At 45.8% G+C, this 17,953-nt stretch overlaps 1 protein-coding gene and 1 long non-coding RNA gene across 15 annotated transcripts in view; one reads left to right on the plus strand and one right to left on the minus strand.

The window, feature by feature from the left end:
• LOC109676013 (uncharacterized) overlaps positions 1–17,953 on the plus strand; it is a 355,135-nt gene that overhangs the window by 296,984 nt on the left and 40,198 nt on the right. The gene's annotated exons all lie outside the window — the stretch shown is intronic.
• The window catches only part of Plekhm1 (pleckstrin homology and RUN domain containing M1), an 87,486-nt gene that overhangs the window by 8,801 nt on the left and 60,732 nt on the right, over positions 1–17,953 (minus strand). For all 13 annotated transcript variants that reach the window (XM_074045632.1, XM_074045636.1, XM_074045631.1 and 10 more), the window contains 4 exons: positions 15,634–15,976; positions 7,872–8,145; positions 4,171–5,091; positions 1,903–2,048 (listed from right to left, as the gene is read on the minus strand). In XM_074045632.1, coding sequence (XP_073901733.1) covers positions 1,903–2,048; positions 4,171–5,091; positions 7,872–8,145; positions 15,634–15,976 — 1,684 coding nt within the window. The remainder of the gene's footprint in view (positions 1–1,902; positions 2,049–4,170; positions 5,092–7,871; positions 8,146–15,633; positions 15,977–17,953) is intronic.

A 17,953-nucleotide genomic window follows, 5' to 3' on the forward strand; every position in this document is an offset into this window, starting at 1 on the left:
TCCTTGTAAATGTGAGCTGCTGCCAACTGTAATGTGACAGCCTAGAGTGCCTCTGCTGTCCCCTGAGGGTCAGGGTATGTAACGGGGCTCTTAAGAGACCTGTCCCATATTTAGAGGCCAGGGAGAACTCTGACCTCCTGACGCCCAATTCCTGTAGAGGCCTTCACCTCCCCTAGCAGTGAACAACTTGTTTTCCCATGACCTAGAGCCCTGAGTACCAGGCTCCCAGCCTGGGGTAGCCCAGTGGCAACTTCTCTCAGTGACTTGGTTAAACTGCTGTTCTTGAGGCCTAGCCAGGCTCTTCCTGTGACTCAGCCTCAGGCCTCGGGTGAGGCTCAGATGAAATAACACCCAGGAACATGCACTGAACACTGCCCAATGCTGTACACGGGCAGGGGCTTCAGGCTCCCCAGGGGCCATTCCTATCCTGTGGGCATGGGGGAGACAGGCAGAAACCCCAGTCTAGGACTATGCCAGCTGGGTCTGGGCACAAGTGGGTCAGCCAGAGGTGACAGCGAACAATAAGGCCCCAAAGCCATGGACTATCTACTTTCTATTTTGAATTTTCCTGTCTTTCCCAGGCCGGTGCTTTGTGAAAGAAAGCTGGATCTTTCCTGATTTTTGAGGTTTAATTTGCTCTATGAAGTTAAATACTTAATACTGAGAGCAGGGGTGCGGACAAGGTAAACAGAACAGTCAAAGTGGAGTCAACCTTGGGGTCTCCCTTCTCAGAGGCATGTCTGCACTAAGGACACAACACTGGCCAAGACTTCATGGCCCATAGGGTCTGGGTCTTTTTTTCTTTGAAGTCTAGGGCTTGAACTCAGGGTCTACACCTTGAGCCACTCCACCAGCCTTTTTTTGTGATGTGTTTTTTCAAGATAGGGTCGGACTATTTGTCCTGGCTGGCTTCGAACCTCGATCCTCCTGATCTCTGCCTCTTGAATAGCTAGGATTACAGGTGTGAGCCACTGGTTCCCAGCTAGGCCCTGGGTCTTAAGAGAAGCAAATGACTCCTTCCTTGTGTTTCTGTGTCTGTCTTAATAGAATTTTGTGCTTTTGGAAGAAAGCAAGTATGTGCCTCTGAGGCCAACCCCAACAAATGAATTAGAGACAGGTGTGACAAGCCTCAGGGAAGGGAAAGCTTTGTTTGGAAAGCACTGTTATGAGTGACAGGTGTGAACTGCCACACCTGTTCTCACAATGACCCTGAGACAGACACTATTATTGATTAATTTGCTCATAGAAACCAGCTAGAAAAGTGGTTTAGCTCAGCTGGACAAGAGGAAAATCTGAAACATTAGAAAAGATCTTGTTCAGAAGCATTTAGTGAACATAAAAAAGTACCCAAGATATAACATGAAGTGGACAAATCATGTGATAAAGGAAGATGAGTCCAGTATGAGTCCTTTATAAAAGTAGATGATATGTAAATAAATGCAGAGAAAAGGGTATACCCCAAAATATTCTGGGTGATGACACATAATTTTGATTTGTCAAAATCAAAACTGGGCTTCTCTGTAATTTTTACATATTAAACAATAACTGTGGGTTATCTTTACAATGAGTAGAGTCCCAGAAAAACTGCTCTTTCTGTTGTATCTTAACTTTCCTTCCTACCTACCTAGTTTTTGGTGTCTTAAACTAGCTGCAGAGTACCATCCTCAGATGCCTACCTGGGGACCAACGCAGACATTTACAGAACTCTGCTTAGGGCCTGCTGATAGGCACTATGCCTTTCTCTTGGCTGTCCCACCACATCATTGGGCCTGAACCAATGACCCTAGCTTCTCTAGACTCAAACTCCTCCAAACAGACAAGCAGCAGCAGCAAAGAGGGAAGAATGTTCCTCAGTTACTGAGTACCCCTGTGTGGCCATGACAGACTGGACTTAAGACTTACCAGGCGCTTGGTGAGGTCCCAGTTATGGATGATCCTGGCTGGAATCACTGAGACATCATCTTGGTGGCAGATGTCACAGTAATAGAGACCAGAAAAGGCACACAGCTTGGGTCGTACAAAGGAGAAGCCGATCTGCCGGGAGCAGCCTGAGGAGAGGCAGTAGGTGAGTGAGGGGTGGAGGCCAGAGGCAGCTCTAAGCAACACAGACAGTACAGTGGTAGGAAGGGCCCACTAGGTAGTATTTTTATAAAGGAATAGACAATGGTAAAAATAATCATCACTCATATTTCCACCACTCACAATCAATACTATCAATCACAACAACACACTTTAAGAACTATAATTGCCATTACACAGCTGAAGAAATTGATGCTCACAGGGTAAGAAATCTGTCTGTCCCAGCACTTGGGAGGCTGAGGCAGGAAAGTCAAGAGTTCAAGGCCAGGCTGGGATACATAGTGATACCCTGTCTCCAGAAAAAAAAAAAAGGCAGAGGGGGAAATGCTGTGGGCTTGGTTAATCCTAAAGCCCACATTCTCTTCCATTATATTTACCATCTTGGTCCAGTGGCTCCAGTGTTTGCTTTCCAATGTCAACTTCCTCTCCAGCCACCCCTCCACTGAGGCCCAGAAACAGAAGCAACTAAGCTAGGGCCTGGGCCAGAGGTGAAGGAACTGGGAGAGGGGGTGGCCATGAGAGTGACTAGGGAAGCCAGCAGCAGCAGGCAAGCCAGCAACCTAGACTGCCTAGTGCCAGTATGAACCAAGAAAGGCCTGATCTCTCAGGGCAGTGGAGTAGGGGCAGCTTCAGCCCTTGGTTGGTGGTCTCTCCACAGCAGGGGGTAGTGGAAATCCGGTGTGCTCAGGGCAAAAGGCAAAAGCCCAGCTCAAATCCTGAACTCATGTTCTGCCCTACACTGGGGCAAGGGAAAGGGGCCAAACAGCTAATCTCTCCTACTTATCAGCTGCTTTATCCTGACCTTCACCTAATCTTCTCAAGATTCCATTTCACGGTCTATAAAACTCAGCTACCATTAGCTGTTTTGTGGGGGTTATAATAAAGTGCCCTGTAAATTATGAGCTTCTACACACATGTCCCTGCTTGGTGTCTATCCAGTCACTGGGCTGTGCTACATGGTGGAAAGGAAGCCTGAGCTCTGAGTCTCACAGTTCTGGCTGGCAGGCTGGTAGTGACAGCCATAGGGAGAGCTATCTCTGCAGAGCTCACACACATAGTGGGGAGCCTCCCCTCACAAGAGCAGGGGTGGGCAGTGGCTTGCAGATGTTTTCTGCAGGAAGCTCTGCTCAGCCACTTCTCCCATCCTCCCAGGGGCCCACTGCAGGCCACTTCCTTCCAGACGCTTGCAACAGGCTTTCCCCTCTGGTCCCACAGGTGCCACCCCACCAGGACAGCTCAGCTTTTCACTCTGGCCTTCTATAGCATCTTCCCCTGGATAGCAGGGCTGGAAAGAGATACCAATGGACCGTGGGCAGTGAGACATCATAAAGTTTTGGACAAGGGAGGGGAGGCCCTCGGGGGTCCTGTCCACAAGCACAGGCTCTGGGGCATGACTATCAAGGTCCAATTCTTCCACTTTCGGTGTGAACCTGAGACAAGATATTTACCAGGTCTGGGCCTCAGTTTCCTCACCTAAAAACAGAAAATACTAGCCCCCTATCTATAGGGTTGTTGTGAGGATTAACTGAAATAAATCAAGTAAAGTACTGGGCTCAGTGCCCTGCAAAGAAATATTAGATTTCATGATGACAATGACATAGTAGATATGTCCTGATATGGAATAACATTCATAATGTATTACAAGGAGAAAAAAACAAGTTGTAGAATAATATAAGGAGCTGTGTAACCCAACACCGTGGCCTGAAACCACAGATACACTGTTAAATTTAAATATATTCACATGGGAAAGTCAGTTCATTAGTCACAATAGCAACTTTTTAAGCATCCAATGGCCACATGTGGCTCAAAGCTACCAGCTGGAAAGCACAGATCTAGAACACTTTTATCACACAGAAAGTCCCACTGGATAGCACCAAATATATGACTCACAACAGCACACAACAATTTTGCTGTGGGGGAATTCCCCATCCCAGTGGGTGCTAGGGAGGAATGGAGGCTGTGGGGCCAGCTCCCTTCTGATGTATCATCCAGGGCAGGCTTAAAAACCCTGGTGGGGAGCCTAAACCAGAAGCCCTGAAGGAGGTGGAGTGCAGCTGACAGGCTGGGTGTAGTGGGTGAGTTGGTCAGCACCTGCACAGAAACAGCCCTGGGAGTCGAGGCCCTTCTCCGTGGGGATGGCCACCAGGTACTGCAACAGGAAGCCATTCTCCCTGGTGGCGAATTTCAGCACCTCCTGACAGTTTTCATCCAGACTCCCGCCAAGCGTCACAGCCTCCTCAGCTGTCTCCAAGTAGGATGCCAGGACTTTTCGGACCAAGTCCCTCCACAGGGCAGCCTCCTCGGCATTTCCAGCCTGCAACTTCAGGACAGCCTTGGCTGTGATGATTTTGAAGAAGGCTGGTCCCCCAAGGCTCGTGTCTGGCAGGATGTCTCTGATGGTCTCCACTCCATGACTATCACTTAGCATTTTCTCATTGTTTCTCACTCGGAAGCATTTTAGAGACTCCAAGGATAGGGAAAAAATATAGGGCATCCAGGTCCTGTCTGCATACAGGTACAAAAGGGACTCTTTGATAGCGTCTGGCTCTGGAACGTGGGCAGACGTCCAGTCCAACTGCATGCCCTGAAGGACTGTAGGCTCTGGCAGCAAGGCTGAGTAAGAGGGGTGGCTGTCCGGGGAGCCCTTGGGAGCGTCCTCAGGCTGGGCTGGGTACTGGACATGCACCCACTCATCTTCCTGCTGGGGCCGAACCTTTTGCAGGGCCTCCCGCACTCGGTCCAGCCAGTCCTCAGCCTCATCCTGGGAGGAGGCACGCAGCGCCAACTTCTTGCCAGAGAAGACCAATTCAAAGCGCCCATCGCTGTGGGCTGGCCCCACGGCCTCGCAGCGCAGCAGGGAGCAGCTCTCCACGCAAGTGCGTTCCTCATTGCTCAGGTAGAGGCGGAACTCCAGTGGGGACAACTCACAGAAGAGCTCCTTCCAGATTCCCATGGCCCCCCGCCGAGCCACTGTGCCCAGCTTCATGAGGCCCCGGAATGGGTTAGATAGCCCTAGAGGTAGAAAGAGGCACTTTAGACTATAGGCCTGTCCCTTTACCACCCAAGGTCACCTCTGCACCATCATATTGTGGGAGTGGACACGGTGACTGCCACCAGAACACAGCTAGCCACAGGGCACTGTCAAATAGAATTCCAAAAGCTGGATGGGGTTATTTTTGAGCACTCCTACCCTGTCCTCCCCTTGGCTGTTGACCTTGCTTCCTGAATTACACTGAGAATGCAAAAGCACTCAGAAGACTCCTCCCCATGCCCCCTCACTGTGACTGCCCATTCTAGAATCTGTGCCACACTGACTTTCCTCCTGTCACCAGGACCTAACAAAGTACGTTTCTGCCTCTTTCTGTGAGGCCAACCTCTCTCCCACTCACTCAAAGACAAGGACATCTCTCCTTGGTCTCTCTCTCCCATACTCCCTTTTTTTCCTCTTACTGGATCATTCCCATCAGCACACAGACATGCTGATATTTCTCCCTCCTGTACAAATTCCTCTTGTCTCAACTCACATCTCTAACTACCACCCTGTTTCTTGGTCCTCTTTGCAGGAAAATTCCTTGAGGAAGACTGACACCTCTGTCTCTAATTTCTTTGTTTGTATTCCTTCTTGAACCTGCCCCATTTAGGCTTTTGTCCTCTCATTCCACTGAAACTGCTCCTGGGAAGGCCAAGCTTAGAGGTCTCCCTGGAGCACTCATCTCCATGCTCATCAGCTCAGCTCCCTAATCTCTCAAGGCTGGAGCACCCTGGAGCTTGGTGCTGGGTCCCTGCCTTTTCCTAGCTGAACTTACCTGCCCTCAGGGCTTTATGTCAACAACTCCCCAATTTCTTTCTCCAGTGTGGACCTCGCCATGGGCTTCAGATTCATCTGCCCCATGTATGTCTAAATAGGCATCTCAAAGTTGACATGTCTGAAAATTGACTTCCTGATTCTTCTGCTGCAAACCTGCTTCTTCCCTGATGCTCCTTATCTCATAAAATGGCAAACTTCATCCTTCCAGTTGCTTGGACTAAAAACCTTGGAGTTCCCCAGATTTTCTTTCCTTCATACTCCATATTTAATATCAGTAAATCCTGTTGGCTCTGCCTTCAACACAAATTCAGATCTCCCCACTTCTCCCACCTCTACCTCCTTTAGGTTCTCTCCCTCCCACAGGGTCAACTCTGGCCTGGTTATGGCAACAGACTCCTAACAGTTCTTTTTCTCCCTGTTGTTCTCTAGCATAGGAGTCAGGAAAAACCAGTTTAAAAGAGGGCTGGAGGCATGGCTTAAGTGGTAGAGCACTTGCCTAGCAAGTACAAGGCCCTGAGTTCAACTTCCAGTACTACACAAAAAATAAAGTAAATAAATAAAAATAAAAGATAAACCAGATCATGTCCCTCTGCCATCTCCCTCAGAGCAAAATCCTAAGTGCTTTTCATGGTCCATAAGCCTCTGTCTCACTGATCTCTTCCCTCAACCTCCTCAAGCTCCCCTGCTCTAGCTACTTTGAACATGTCAAGCATGCCTTTCTTCTTCCTGTTAGAAAGCATAGATGACCACATACCTCCTTCCCTCCCTTCCTTTCTTCCCATCTCCTCAATGTCACCTTATTTGTGAGGGCTGTCCAGTCTACCCTCTATAAGAGAGTACTCTTTGCCTGGGCACTCCCTGATTCACTGCTTTCCATAGCTTTTATCACCACGTGACTCTAACTCAACCTTTACCGGTTAATTTTCTAACTTCCTGACCCTTCATTAGCATGGAAATCTCATGAAGGTAGGGACACTGTTTTGCTTCCTGTTATGTCTCCAGCACTAGATCAGTGCTGAAGATGATGCCTGGAGCACCCACAAAAGTATCTACTGAACAAATGAGTAAATGCTGAGTGAGTGTCCCTGTGCCATACACTGCTCAATGTTCCCTCCTCCCCTGGAGTTTGCCATGGACCAGGGGTCCAAAGGACATAGAATTCTCTCTCTCAGCCTGGACTAGCCCAGGATATTTTAAACTACTGCAGAGGCTTTTCCTTCTCCTCAGGGAACCTACCATCACTGGCCTGGTTGCTTGTGGGCTGGCCAGCCTGGGACTAAAAGACAAACCCAAAAGAAGTCAACATGGAGACCAGGGTTTGATCCACACTACCCAGGTCAGTGCCCCACAAGCCTAAGGTCACTGCAAACTGAAAATAAGGACAGAAAGAGACCAAGGGAACACTCATTTTGTTGGTTGAAAAAAAGAAGCCCATTTTGAAGGTCCTAGAAAAATTAGGTTACTGTTATTTAATGCTTTCTGGAATTTCACAAGGTGTGGCCTCACTGTAAATACCTCATGGAAGACAGAAATAAATGGTGGAATAGAAATAAACATGGAAGACAGATAAACTCCCACCAGAGCTATTCAATCAACCATCCAAGATAAAGGCCTTTGGAAGGAGCCATTGGAACACTTGGGCCTCCAAAGGTAAGCTTTTCTCTGAGTCACAGAGGGAATTAAGAGTTCTCTGTAATCCTAAATTTCATAGTGTAATTTCAGGGAAACTATTTCCATTTCAATATAGGAAGTAGTGGTTTCATACTCTGTAGGCTGTTTTGAACACTATCTTACTAAGATGTTAGAAGAGATTGCAGCACTTTTCTGAAACTCTCCTGAATCCCTAAGCACAAGTGCATCTGACTATTCTGGGCTGAGGATTTCCTGGGAGAACACTACCTATTGCTAATGGCAAATAGGACTTCAGAGCTACTTTCTGAAAGGCACAGCCCCTGCAGATGGGACTCTGCAGAAAGCCACCTACCCATCTGCCTCCGGTGTACCACTCGGAAGTTCTTATGCTCCTGCGATGCCACTGGGGCTGCCTCGGCTTTCTCACTGCCTGGGGAAGGCACACATGCTCTGTTTAATGCCCCTAAGGGGCTCTTTCTTGGTCCTTGAGAAGAAAGCCTGTAGAGAGCAGTCCTTGACTCTGGAGTCCCTGGGGAAGCAGCTGGACAGCCACTGGAAGCACTCTCAGGGGTGCCCTCCTGGGGAGGCCGGTAGAAGTCATCTTCAGAGATCCAGCTCTTACTTTTCTATCAAGAAAAAAGTAAAGAAGCAGCTGTCTGTTTTTAAGTGTTTAAAAAATATCTTTATGTAGTCATGACTCATGTACCATAAAATAACCCATTTTTAAAAATGGGTGTACAATTCAATAGTTTTGGTATATTTAAAGTTGTGCAACCAACTTAAATTTTAAATTTAAATTTTTAAAATTTTCACTTAGCATGTTTTCAAGGTTCACGTATGTTATACACATGTATGAATACTCATTCCGTTTTACTGCCAAATAATTGTAAGGAGGCACCACATTTTGTTTATCCACTCACCAGTTGATGGATACTTGGGCTGTTTCTACTGTTTGGCTATTATAAGTAATGCTGCTATGAACATTCACATACAAATTTTGTGTGGACTTATGTTTTCCTTTTCTTAGGCATATACCTTTGGGTGGAATTGCTGGGTCGTATATAACTCTATGTTTAACATCTTGAGGAACAACCAAACTGTTGCTAATAGTGGCTGCACAATGTTACATTCCCACCAGCAATATAAGAGGGTTCCAATTTCTCACCTGCTACTTCTAGAACTACAAGAATAAATTTTGTTGTCTTAAGCCTTCTACTTTATTTATGCTACTTTATTATGGCTACCTTAAGAAACTAATACAAGTTGCAAGGGTTCTTTGTATATTCCAGATACTAGACTCTTATCAGCTATTCTATTTGCCAATAATTTCTCTCATTCTGCCTTCTGATGTTCTTAATGGTGCCCTCTGAAGCACAAAAGCTAAGAATTCTGATGAAGTCCATTTTATCTATTTTTTTTCCCCTTCTTTCTTGAGTCAGGGTCTCACTATGTAGCCCAGGCTGGCCTTGAACTCTCAATCCTCCTGGCTCAGTACTGGGATGACAGGCTCTATTTTTTTTTTGGCCTGTGGTCCTGGTGGTGTGTCTAAGAAACCATTGCTGAAGCCAATGCCATGAAGATTTACTCCTAAGTTTCTGCTGATATCTTCATAATTTTAGCACTTAAATTTTGGTCTAAGATCCATCTTGAGTTAGAATTTATGTAAGGTATAAGGAAGGGGTGAAAATGATCCTTTTGCAGGTGGATATCAAATTGGCTTAGCATGCTGGGCTTTACTGCACTGTGTACAGGGTTTGAGATGAGGGAGGTGTGGCAAGTCAGCCTCAGTTCTCACTGGTTTCCTCTGCCTCTGCTCCCCATGTTTTTTCTGAGACAGGGTCTCCTACCTAGCCCAGAGTGGCCTTGAGCTCCTGATCCTCCTGCCTCTACCTCCCAGATGCTGGAATGACAGGCTAGGCCATCTTGTCCAGTTGACCCCTGCTGTTGCTACTGCCTTTTTTTTTTTTTTTTTTTCTTTTGGTGGTACTGGTGGTCTGAGTTTCAGACTTGCTAAGCAAGCAGTCTACTACTTGAACCACTCTGCCAGCCCTGTTTTGTGTTGGGTGTTTTTGAGATACAATTTTGTGAACTGTTAGCCAGGGCTGACTTTAAACTGTGATCCTCCTGATCTCTGCCTCCTGAGTAGCTAGGATTACAGGCATGAGCCACCATTGTCCAGCTGACTCCTGCTTCTGAGCAGGCCCTGAAGGCCCCTCGCAGGTGGGCTCTGGCCTCACCTTCTGCTATGCTGAGTGTGAAAGTGCTCACAGACAGAAGTAGGAGAGATCTGAGGTTAGTGGGCTTGAGGAAATGAATTCGAGTTCCTTTCTTTCACTATTTCAGGCCTTCCTTGACCTTCTGTGCCCAAACATGGAAGAACAGAGGCAAGGAAGCTGGCAGGCTGCCTCAAGTGGTTGTATACATAGAGGAAATGAATCACGCAGTGGTGGGACCAGCCCAACTGTTTTTTTTAAGTGTCACCAGCCTCACCCTGATGTTGTTATTTCCAACCCCTTAACAGAGACTGCCCTCCTTGCTTATGCAGGGAGGAGGGAGGAAGGGCCAGGCTGGGGCTATCCCAGATGGGTTGGTTTGGACAGTTTGATTCATTCAGGTATTAAAAAACTCCTGAAGCCAAGCATGGAGAATTCTGATTCAGGTACTTGGAGGCCCTCCCTGAACCTCACTTCTCCATGGAGCCCTCAGAATTGGCAGGTGCTTCCTTTTATCAGGGACAGGACAATGTGTCAATCAGGGAGGCTACTGGGAACTATATATATGATGCTGGATTCTTGAACAAAGCCTGCCTAAGTCACTAATGGGACAACTCTCTGAGGACAATGGGTGGGAGGAACAGCTCCCAGTGGCCATGTGGCCATCCTGGCAGCCTCACACACATGGGTGGCTCCTGCCATCTGTAGTCCGTGCCCATGGCCCTGATGGGAGAGATCACTATCCCTCAGGACTCACTCAAGGGTCACCTGTCACCTCCTCCTGGAAGCTTCCTTACCCGGTCCACACCCCCTCCCATTCCCCAGCTGGGCCAGGGACCCCTACTGGGCCCCCATGATATTCTGTGCTTACTCCCATCCTAGCACCTACAATACTGTTTAGAAGAGTTATTATTATTATTTTTTGATGTATCCAGCAACACATGCAGGTCATAAAAGATGAGGGAATAAATCTTAACTGTCCAAATGTCTTTAATGTATAATAACAGAGGCGAGTGTAAGGAACTGGAGGGACGGAGACATGAATTTTATGATTATGGACAGTGAGGGCTACTAGGAAATATTCAGACATAGTTCACTGACCATACAACAGCCGCCACAAGATGATTCTCTAGGAAAAAGCTTTGGCTCTCTCAAACAACAAGGGAAAACAGTGGGAAGCAAGTTCCTTGGAGAGTGTTGTGGGTATGTGTTTGCCTACTGGCGTGGGGTAGGGAGGAGACCTAGAAAGTGTATGCACATGCAATTATCAATCATCTCATACAATCACTGCTGGTTCCCTTTTCTCTCCCCTCTTCCTGCCACTTTCCTATGCTTACTGCCTGCAGGAGGGGAGGCATCTGGGCAACTCTCTGCCCTTTTAACAGTGGGGACAGCCACCACTGGCCAGGATCTACACTAAAGTAGCTCTTGTCACCAGGGACCCAAGACAGAGGGATGCCACCTTGAGTTTCTAAGGTGTCACGACACTGTACACAATATGTAAGTCTCAGGACGATCTGGCTGAGGAGTGTAGTGCCAGGTGTCAGGAATGTTTTCAAAAGGACGGGATCTTCTGTCCAGGCTGTCCTCATTATGCCAGGCAAGAGTTCTGCCTGTGCCCACACCTGCAGGAGACCCCATGCCATAGGCAGGTGGCTCATGGGGCAGTGATTAGGCCAAGTCTCGTCGCAGCTCCCAGCTCCCTGCACGCTTTCTTCCCAGCTTAGCCCAAGTGAATTATGATGTGGATCATCATCTGTCTAATCTAGTGTCTGTCCCCAAAGGGCAAGGTTCTTGTCTGTCCTGTTTCATCCATCATGGTGCTTGGGTTATATTAAGGACTTTGTGTTGAGTGGATTAAAAACAAAGCATTTTAAAAAGAAAGAATGAAAGCTCTCCAGGCTTATAAAACTTGACAGTGACCTCAACATTCCTTCAAAAATGTGTTAAACAAAAAACATGTCACTAAGTGATAGAAACCCAGAGAGATGAGGACCACAGGGCAGATATGCAGGGTAGAGCCAAGCAAGCTGACCAGGCCCATGTTTGCAGGCAAGCCACACAGTGACTGCCTACTTAGTGAGGCAATGAATGAATCCACATTCCTCTGTGAGCTGGATGCAGGAAGGGGGCAGCATTGAGGCTCTCATACTGGATTCAGCACCAAGTGCTGACTCCCTGGTCCCCAGCAACCCTAGAACAATCAGGCTCCCCTGAGGCTAGGAAGGAGGCAGAGCCTGCCCTGATCAGACCAACCTGACCATCCCATCCATTCTCCAAGAAAACTTATGGTTGGTATCTCAAGTGTCTTGAGACTTCAAGAACTATTAATGGTGCCCACTCTTGCAGGAGCAGTGCTCAGGGCTGACAATACAGAAGTGAACAGGCGTGGTCCTTTGTATCATGGAGCTAATATTACAGAGAGGAAGACAGGAAGTAACCAAGTAGACAACTAAAGAGGCAACAGAAATTCGTGGAGTGATGAGTGCTATAAACAAAGTAGAGTAGATGAATACGACAGCATCACAGGATGGTGCTTTCTAGACCCAGGGGTCAGAGAAGGCTGAGACAACAAGAAGCAACAGCAGCAAGTTGGGAAAGTGGTCCAGGCAGAGGACACAGGAAATGTAAGAGCCAGAGGCTGGAAGAAGCTTGCTTTGTCTGAGGAGCTTAAAAAAGGCTGAAAGGAAAGAACTTAGGAGGCTGAGGGGAAACTTTGCTGGTAAGTGAGCAGCCCTGTCCCATCAGCTCTGAGATCCTGAAAAGATAGTATGTCTGAGCCTGCAAAGCAGAAGTCAGGCTCTGGGCATGGGTGAGCTCACCAGGGTCAAGGCCACTCTTTGGAGCCCTTTCGGGCACAGGCCACCCCCCCAAGAGACATCACTCTGCCTCCAACTTAAGCCAGGGACTTCAGCATGCCTTGGCAGTGCCTAGCCAAACTTTCAGAGCTCCAGAACACTCATCTTTTGGAAGCAAATCTGAAGCCATCTTGAGGACAGGAAATATGGAGAGTCTGACCTACATTCACATGATTTATACAGTCATATTTAGTAAATGGTGCTGGGTCAATCAGATACCCATAAGGAAAAATAAGAATTTTGACTCCTATTCATGCAATACACAAAAATGAATCCTACATAGACCAAAAACTGAACTGTGAAAGGTAAATTACTAAAGCTTCTGTAAGGAAACATAGGAGAGTATTGTTAGAGCCTTGAGTAGACAAAGATTTCCCAAGTAGGACAAAACACTATATAAACCATAAACAAAAAGATCAATAAATTAAACATTATTAAAATTAGAACATTATTTTTGGGCTAGAGGTGTTGCTCAAGTGGTAGAGCACCTGCTTTGCAAGTGCGAGGCCATTAGTACCCCCTCCCCAAAAAACCAAACAAACTTTTTTTCCCAGTGGATTAAACCTGGGGCCTCATGCATGCTAGGCAAGTGCTCTGCTACTAAGCTGCATCCCCGACTTCTAAAATGAAGAACTTTTGTTCAACAACAAAAAAAAATCATTAAGAGATTTAAAAGGAAAACCATAGATTGGAAGAAGATACTTCTAACAAAAAATTTATATCTCTACATAGAGAGCATCCAAAGTCAATATAGAAACCACAAACAATTCATTTTAGGAATGGGATGATGGCTTGAACAAATGCTTCACAAAAGAGGATCAAATGACCAATAAGTAAATGAAAAGGCATCAGGATCTTCAATCATCAGGGACACGCAAATTAAAACCATGTTGAGCTACCACTTCTCACTCACTAGGATGGTGATACCATTTTTTTTTTTTAACTAGACGATAATAACTGTTGGTGAGGAAGTGGAGAAATTCATTACTGGTGGAAATGTAAAATAGGGCAGATGCTTTGGAAAACAGTTTGGGAGTTCCACAAAAGGTTAAATATAGAGTTACTATCCGATCCAAAATTTCTACTTCTAGTTATGCATCTAAGAGAATTAAAAACACATACCCATATGAAAATATGTACATTAATGTCTGTAACAGCTCGGTTATAATATTAAAAAAATGGAAATAACCCAAATGTCTGTCAATGCCACTTAGTCATATAATGGAATAGACCATGGAATAAAACTCAGCAGTAAAAAGAAATGATGTACTGATACATGCTATGACACAGATGAACCTTAAAAATATCATCCTAAGCAAAAGAAGCCAGGCACAAAAGATCATCATCGTATGATTCTATTTATATAAAATTTCCAGAACAGGTAACTATCAAGACAATAATAAAGTAGTGATTGTCAGAGGTTGAAGGGAGTGAGATAAAGGAAGGAGACAGATGGATAGTGACTGCGAAAGGGTACAGAATCTCTTTAATGGGACATAAAACATGCTCTAAAAGTAGACTGTGGTGATGGTTGCATAATCCTATGGATATACTAAGATTAGGTGGTATGTGAAGTACATCTCAATAAACTAATTAAAAACCAGGGGAGGTGGGCATGCATGATGGTGCATACCTGTAATCCCAGCACTTTGGAGGTGGAGACAGGAGGATCATGAATTTGAGGTCAGTCTGGGCTACATAGTGGGATATTGTATTAAAAAGGTTAAAAGAGAGAGTATGTGGGGAGGGAGGGCAGCAGCACAGGAGCTGTGCCTTTCCTATTTCATGACCCCATCCTGAATCATACGATCTGGAAGCTATTACTCAAAGGAGCGATGAGCTTGGATGGAGCTGAAAAGTACAAGTCCATATCACAACCCGAGTCCCAGAGGGGAGCTGAGGTTAACTCTAAGCTTTATGTGTCTGTGTGTGCACAGGAGTGCAAATTCCTATTCTGCTTTGCTCTCCATGGTATAGTTTAACTGTGAAGACCAGAGAGAGAAGCAGTCAGAGACACTCATTTCTGTAAGTTCATTCTCTCTCCCCTTACTGTGGCTTTCTCTTTTCCCTCCATAGATCTCCCTGAGTATTTCTAAGCAGCTGCCTTACTTCCCCTGCAGGGCTGGGGCTTGAGTCATAGAAAGGGCAGATACCACACACATTCTTTTCTACAAACACACAATAAAAGTCAATAACTTTGCCTGGGAAATGTCAAAGGCCATGAAAATCTAAGAGGCAAAGGAGCTTGAGTCACAGCCTCTGACTGGTGCTTCATTGGGCAACAATTCTCAAGCCTCTCTGCAAGAGCACAGCTCTCTCAAGGAGATACCCAAGGTTGGCTTTTCACAGGTTAGTGACAAATTGGATTGACTCATTCTAAAACACAATGTAAGCCATATGTGTACTTTTAAATGTTCTAGTACCTACATTTAAAAAAGTAAGAAGAAATAGGTGAAATTAATTTTAATGTCACATTATTATTATGTGCAATATATCCAAAAATATTTTCATCTTACCAGGTAATCAATAAAACATTATTAATGAGAGATTTTGCATTCTTTTTTGAATACTAAGTTGTCAAAATTGGGTGCTTATATTACACAGCACATTTCAATTTGGTCTGGCCACATTTTAAGTGGTTAATAGCTGCCATAATGAACCATGCAGTTCTAAACCTGGTTCATATTGGAAAATGAGTATTTTTCAAAACATGGTATTTTATAAAAATATTAATTTAATAAAAATAAGTGTAAAGGAGGAAACCAAGACTCAAAGAGGTGAAGTGCCTTGCCCAAGGCCTAGGCTGCTGAGTGCTGGTGAGGGTGCTCAGACAGAATTACCTCCTTCACAGAGTCGTGAAGATGACAGGAGATACACCTGGGAAGTGATTGGCACAGTGCCTGGCTCACCTTTGCTACTCAGATGTGAAGACACATTAGCTCACCATTACAGTGTTATCAACCTCTCAGAGTCTCTAGCTGGGGAAACCGTGATATAGTTGAGACTCTTCCCCAGGATTCCCCCAAATAGCCTGCACACTCACCGGACTGGTGGGGGAAGAAACCACAAGCTTCAATCCAACTCCACCACACTCCAGGGCTTTCTGCTGGCCACTCCCTTGGCAGACTGCTCCACTCACAGGACTAGAAGGCTGCTGGTCTGAAGTGCTTCCTGCAGGGGCAGCTTGGGCAGTGCCTAGCTGCTTCATATCCAGGTTACCAGGCACCTGGGGGAGTGGCTCCTGCTTTTGGCCACCATCTGGGGCCTTAGAGGATGCTTGGGGAGGAAGGAGGTCCGTAGGGCTATCAAAGTGCAGCTGCATGCTGGTGGTGAGCCCGTTGGTTGGCACAGAGTTTACCTGGGCTTTGCTGAATTCCGACAACACCCTAGAAATTTTTAAACAAAGAAACTTGTGTAACAGGTTAGGGCTAGAATGCCTGAGGCCATTGGGGGCAGTGGTAAGAATGATTTAAAAACCAAACAAAACAATACTCTCTTAATTACCCACAGCATTCCCTTGTTTCCACACAGTCCTCCTTTGATGATCCCCACAAAGGCCAGGACTTAGGGCTGGGTGGGTGGGTGAGCTGTAGAGCCTGGGGTCTCAGAAGAAACACTCACATAGTGGAAATAAGCACATGATGCAAGTGGGTCCTGACCGCCATTCTGAACAGGCTAACTGTGGGCCTTTGCCCAATTGTGGGTAATTGCTTCCCAACACCATCTGTGGCAGAGCATCCAGGAACTGACAGTGTCTGTTAGGTTCCCCAACAGTCAAGCAGCCAAGACATAATACTGCTCCCTGGAACAGGGGTGGGGTGAGGTGAGGGCATGCTTTGTCTATGGGATAGTCATGGGAAAGTAAGGCCATGATGAGGTGCAAGGGCTAGGCCCCCTCAAAGCTGACCTGGGTATGGCGTCAGAGAAATCCTATGCCCCCAGAAATTGCTCCTGAAGCTCAGTGTGTATAATTATACAGAGTGTGTACAGCTATACACAGAGTGTGCACAACTATACACAGAAAGTGCTAAATTATACTCAGATGTTTACCTACTCAAGCTTTCTGGTGGGACTGCAGCTCCTTGTCCCCTCAGAGGCACCACAGGGAGACAACATTACTGCCTTTGGACACATATACACATGCCACACAGAAATACTTCTGGGCCTCTGGAAAGTGTCCTGGCTCGGGATTGCTCCTCCCCCTTCTGAGGCTTCTGGGAATCCAAGTTTCCCTTCTAATGAGCTCATTTCCTGTCTCTTCTTCTGCTTATAAAATCAGTGAGTATGCCATGAACATAAAGTTACACGTGACCCAGCAATTCTTCCCTGGATATATACCTAGGAGAATTAAAAACATGTCCACACAAAAACATGGGCACGAATGGTCATAGCAACATTACTTGTAAATAGCCAAAAAGTGTGTGTGTGTGTGTGTTCATTAATTAATGAATAAATTGTGATAGATCCATTCGATGAAATATTATTCAGCCAAAATGCATGTTACAACATGGACAAATCCTGAAATAATATACTAAGTGAAAGAAACCAGCCACAAAAGGCCACATGATGTATGATTCCATTTATATGAGGCAACCCATAGTTAATAATGAAAAGTTTACTTAGTGACGACAATTTTTTTTTTTTTTTTGGTGGCACTAGGGTTTGAATTTGGGGCCTCAGGCTTGTTATGAAAGTGCTCTCCCGCTTCAGCCACTCTGCCAGCCCTTTTTTTGTTTGTATTAGGTATTTTTGAGATAGAGTCTCAAGAATCATTTGCCTGGGCTGGCCTCAAACTCAATCCTCCCAATCTCAGTCTCCTGAATAGTTAGGATTACAGGTGTAAGCCACTGGTGCCTGGCTGGTAAATCAGATGACAATGATATTGCACAACCTTGTGAATATGCTAGTCAGCACCAAATCATACACTTTAAAATGCTGATGTTTATAGTATAGGAATCTATCTTGATAAAAGGTGGAGGGTGTGGAGGAAAAAGAACCCTTATACTCTGTTGGTAGGAATATAACTTAGTCTAGTCACTACGGAAATTAGTGTGGAGGTTCCTCAAAAAACTAAAAATAGAGCTAACATGTGAGCTAGTCATATCATTCCTGGGTATGTACCAAAAGGAAATAAAGTCAGCTTACAAAAGAAATATCTGCATATGCATGTGCATTGTAGCATTACTCACAATAGCCAAGTTATGGAATCAGCCTAGGTGCCTATCAGTGATGAATGGATAAAGAAAATGTGGTGTATACATATAATAGAGTATTACTCAGCCACAAAGAAGAATGAGCCAGGCACAGTGATTCATGTCTGTAATCCTAGCTACTTGGGAGGCAGAAGCAGGAAAATTATGAGT

Source organism: Castor canadensis, chromosome 11, assembly GCF_047511655.1.
Source record: "Castor canadensis chromosome 11, mCasCan1.hap1v2, whole genome shotgun sequence".
Lineage (NCBI taxonomy): Eukaryota > Metazoa > Chordata > Mammalia > Rodentia > Castoridae > Castor > Castor canadensis.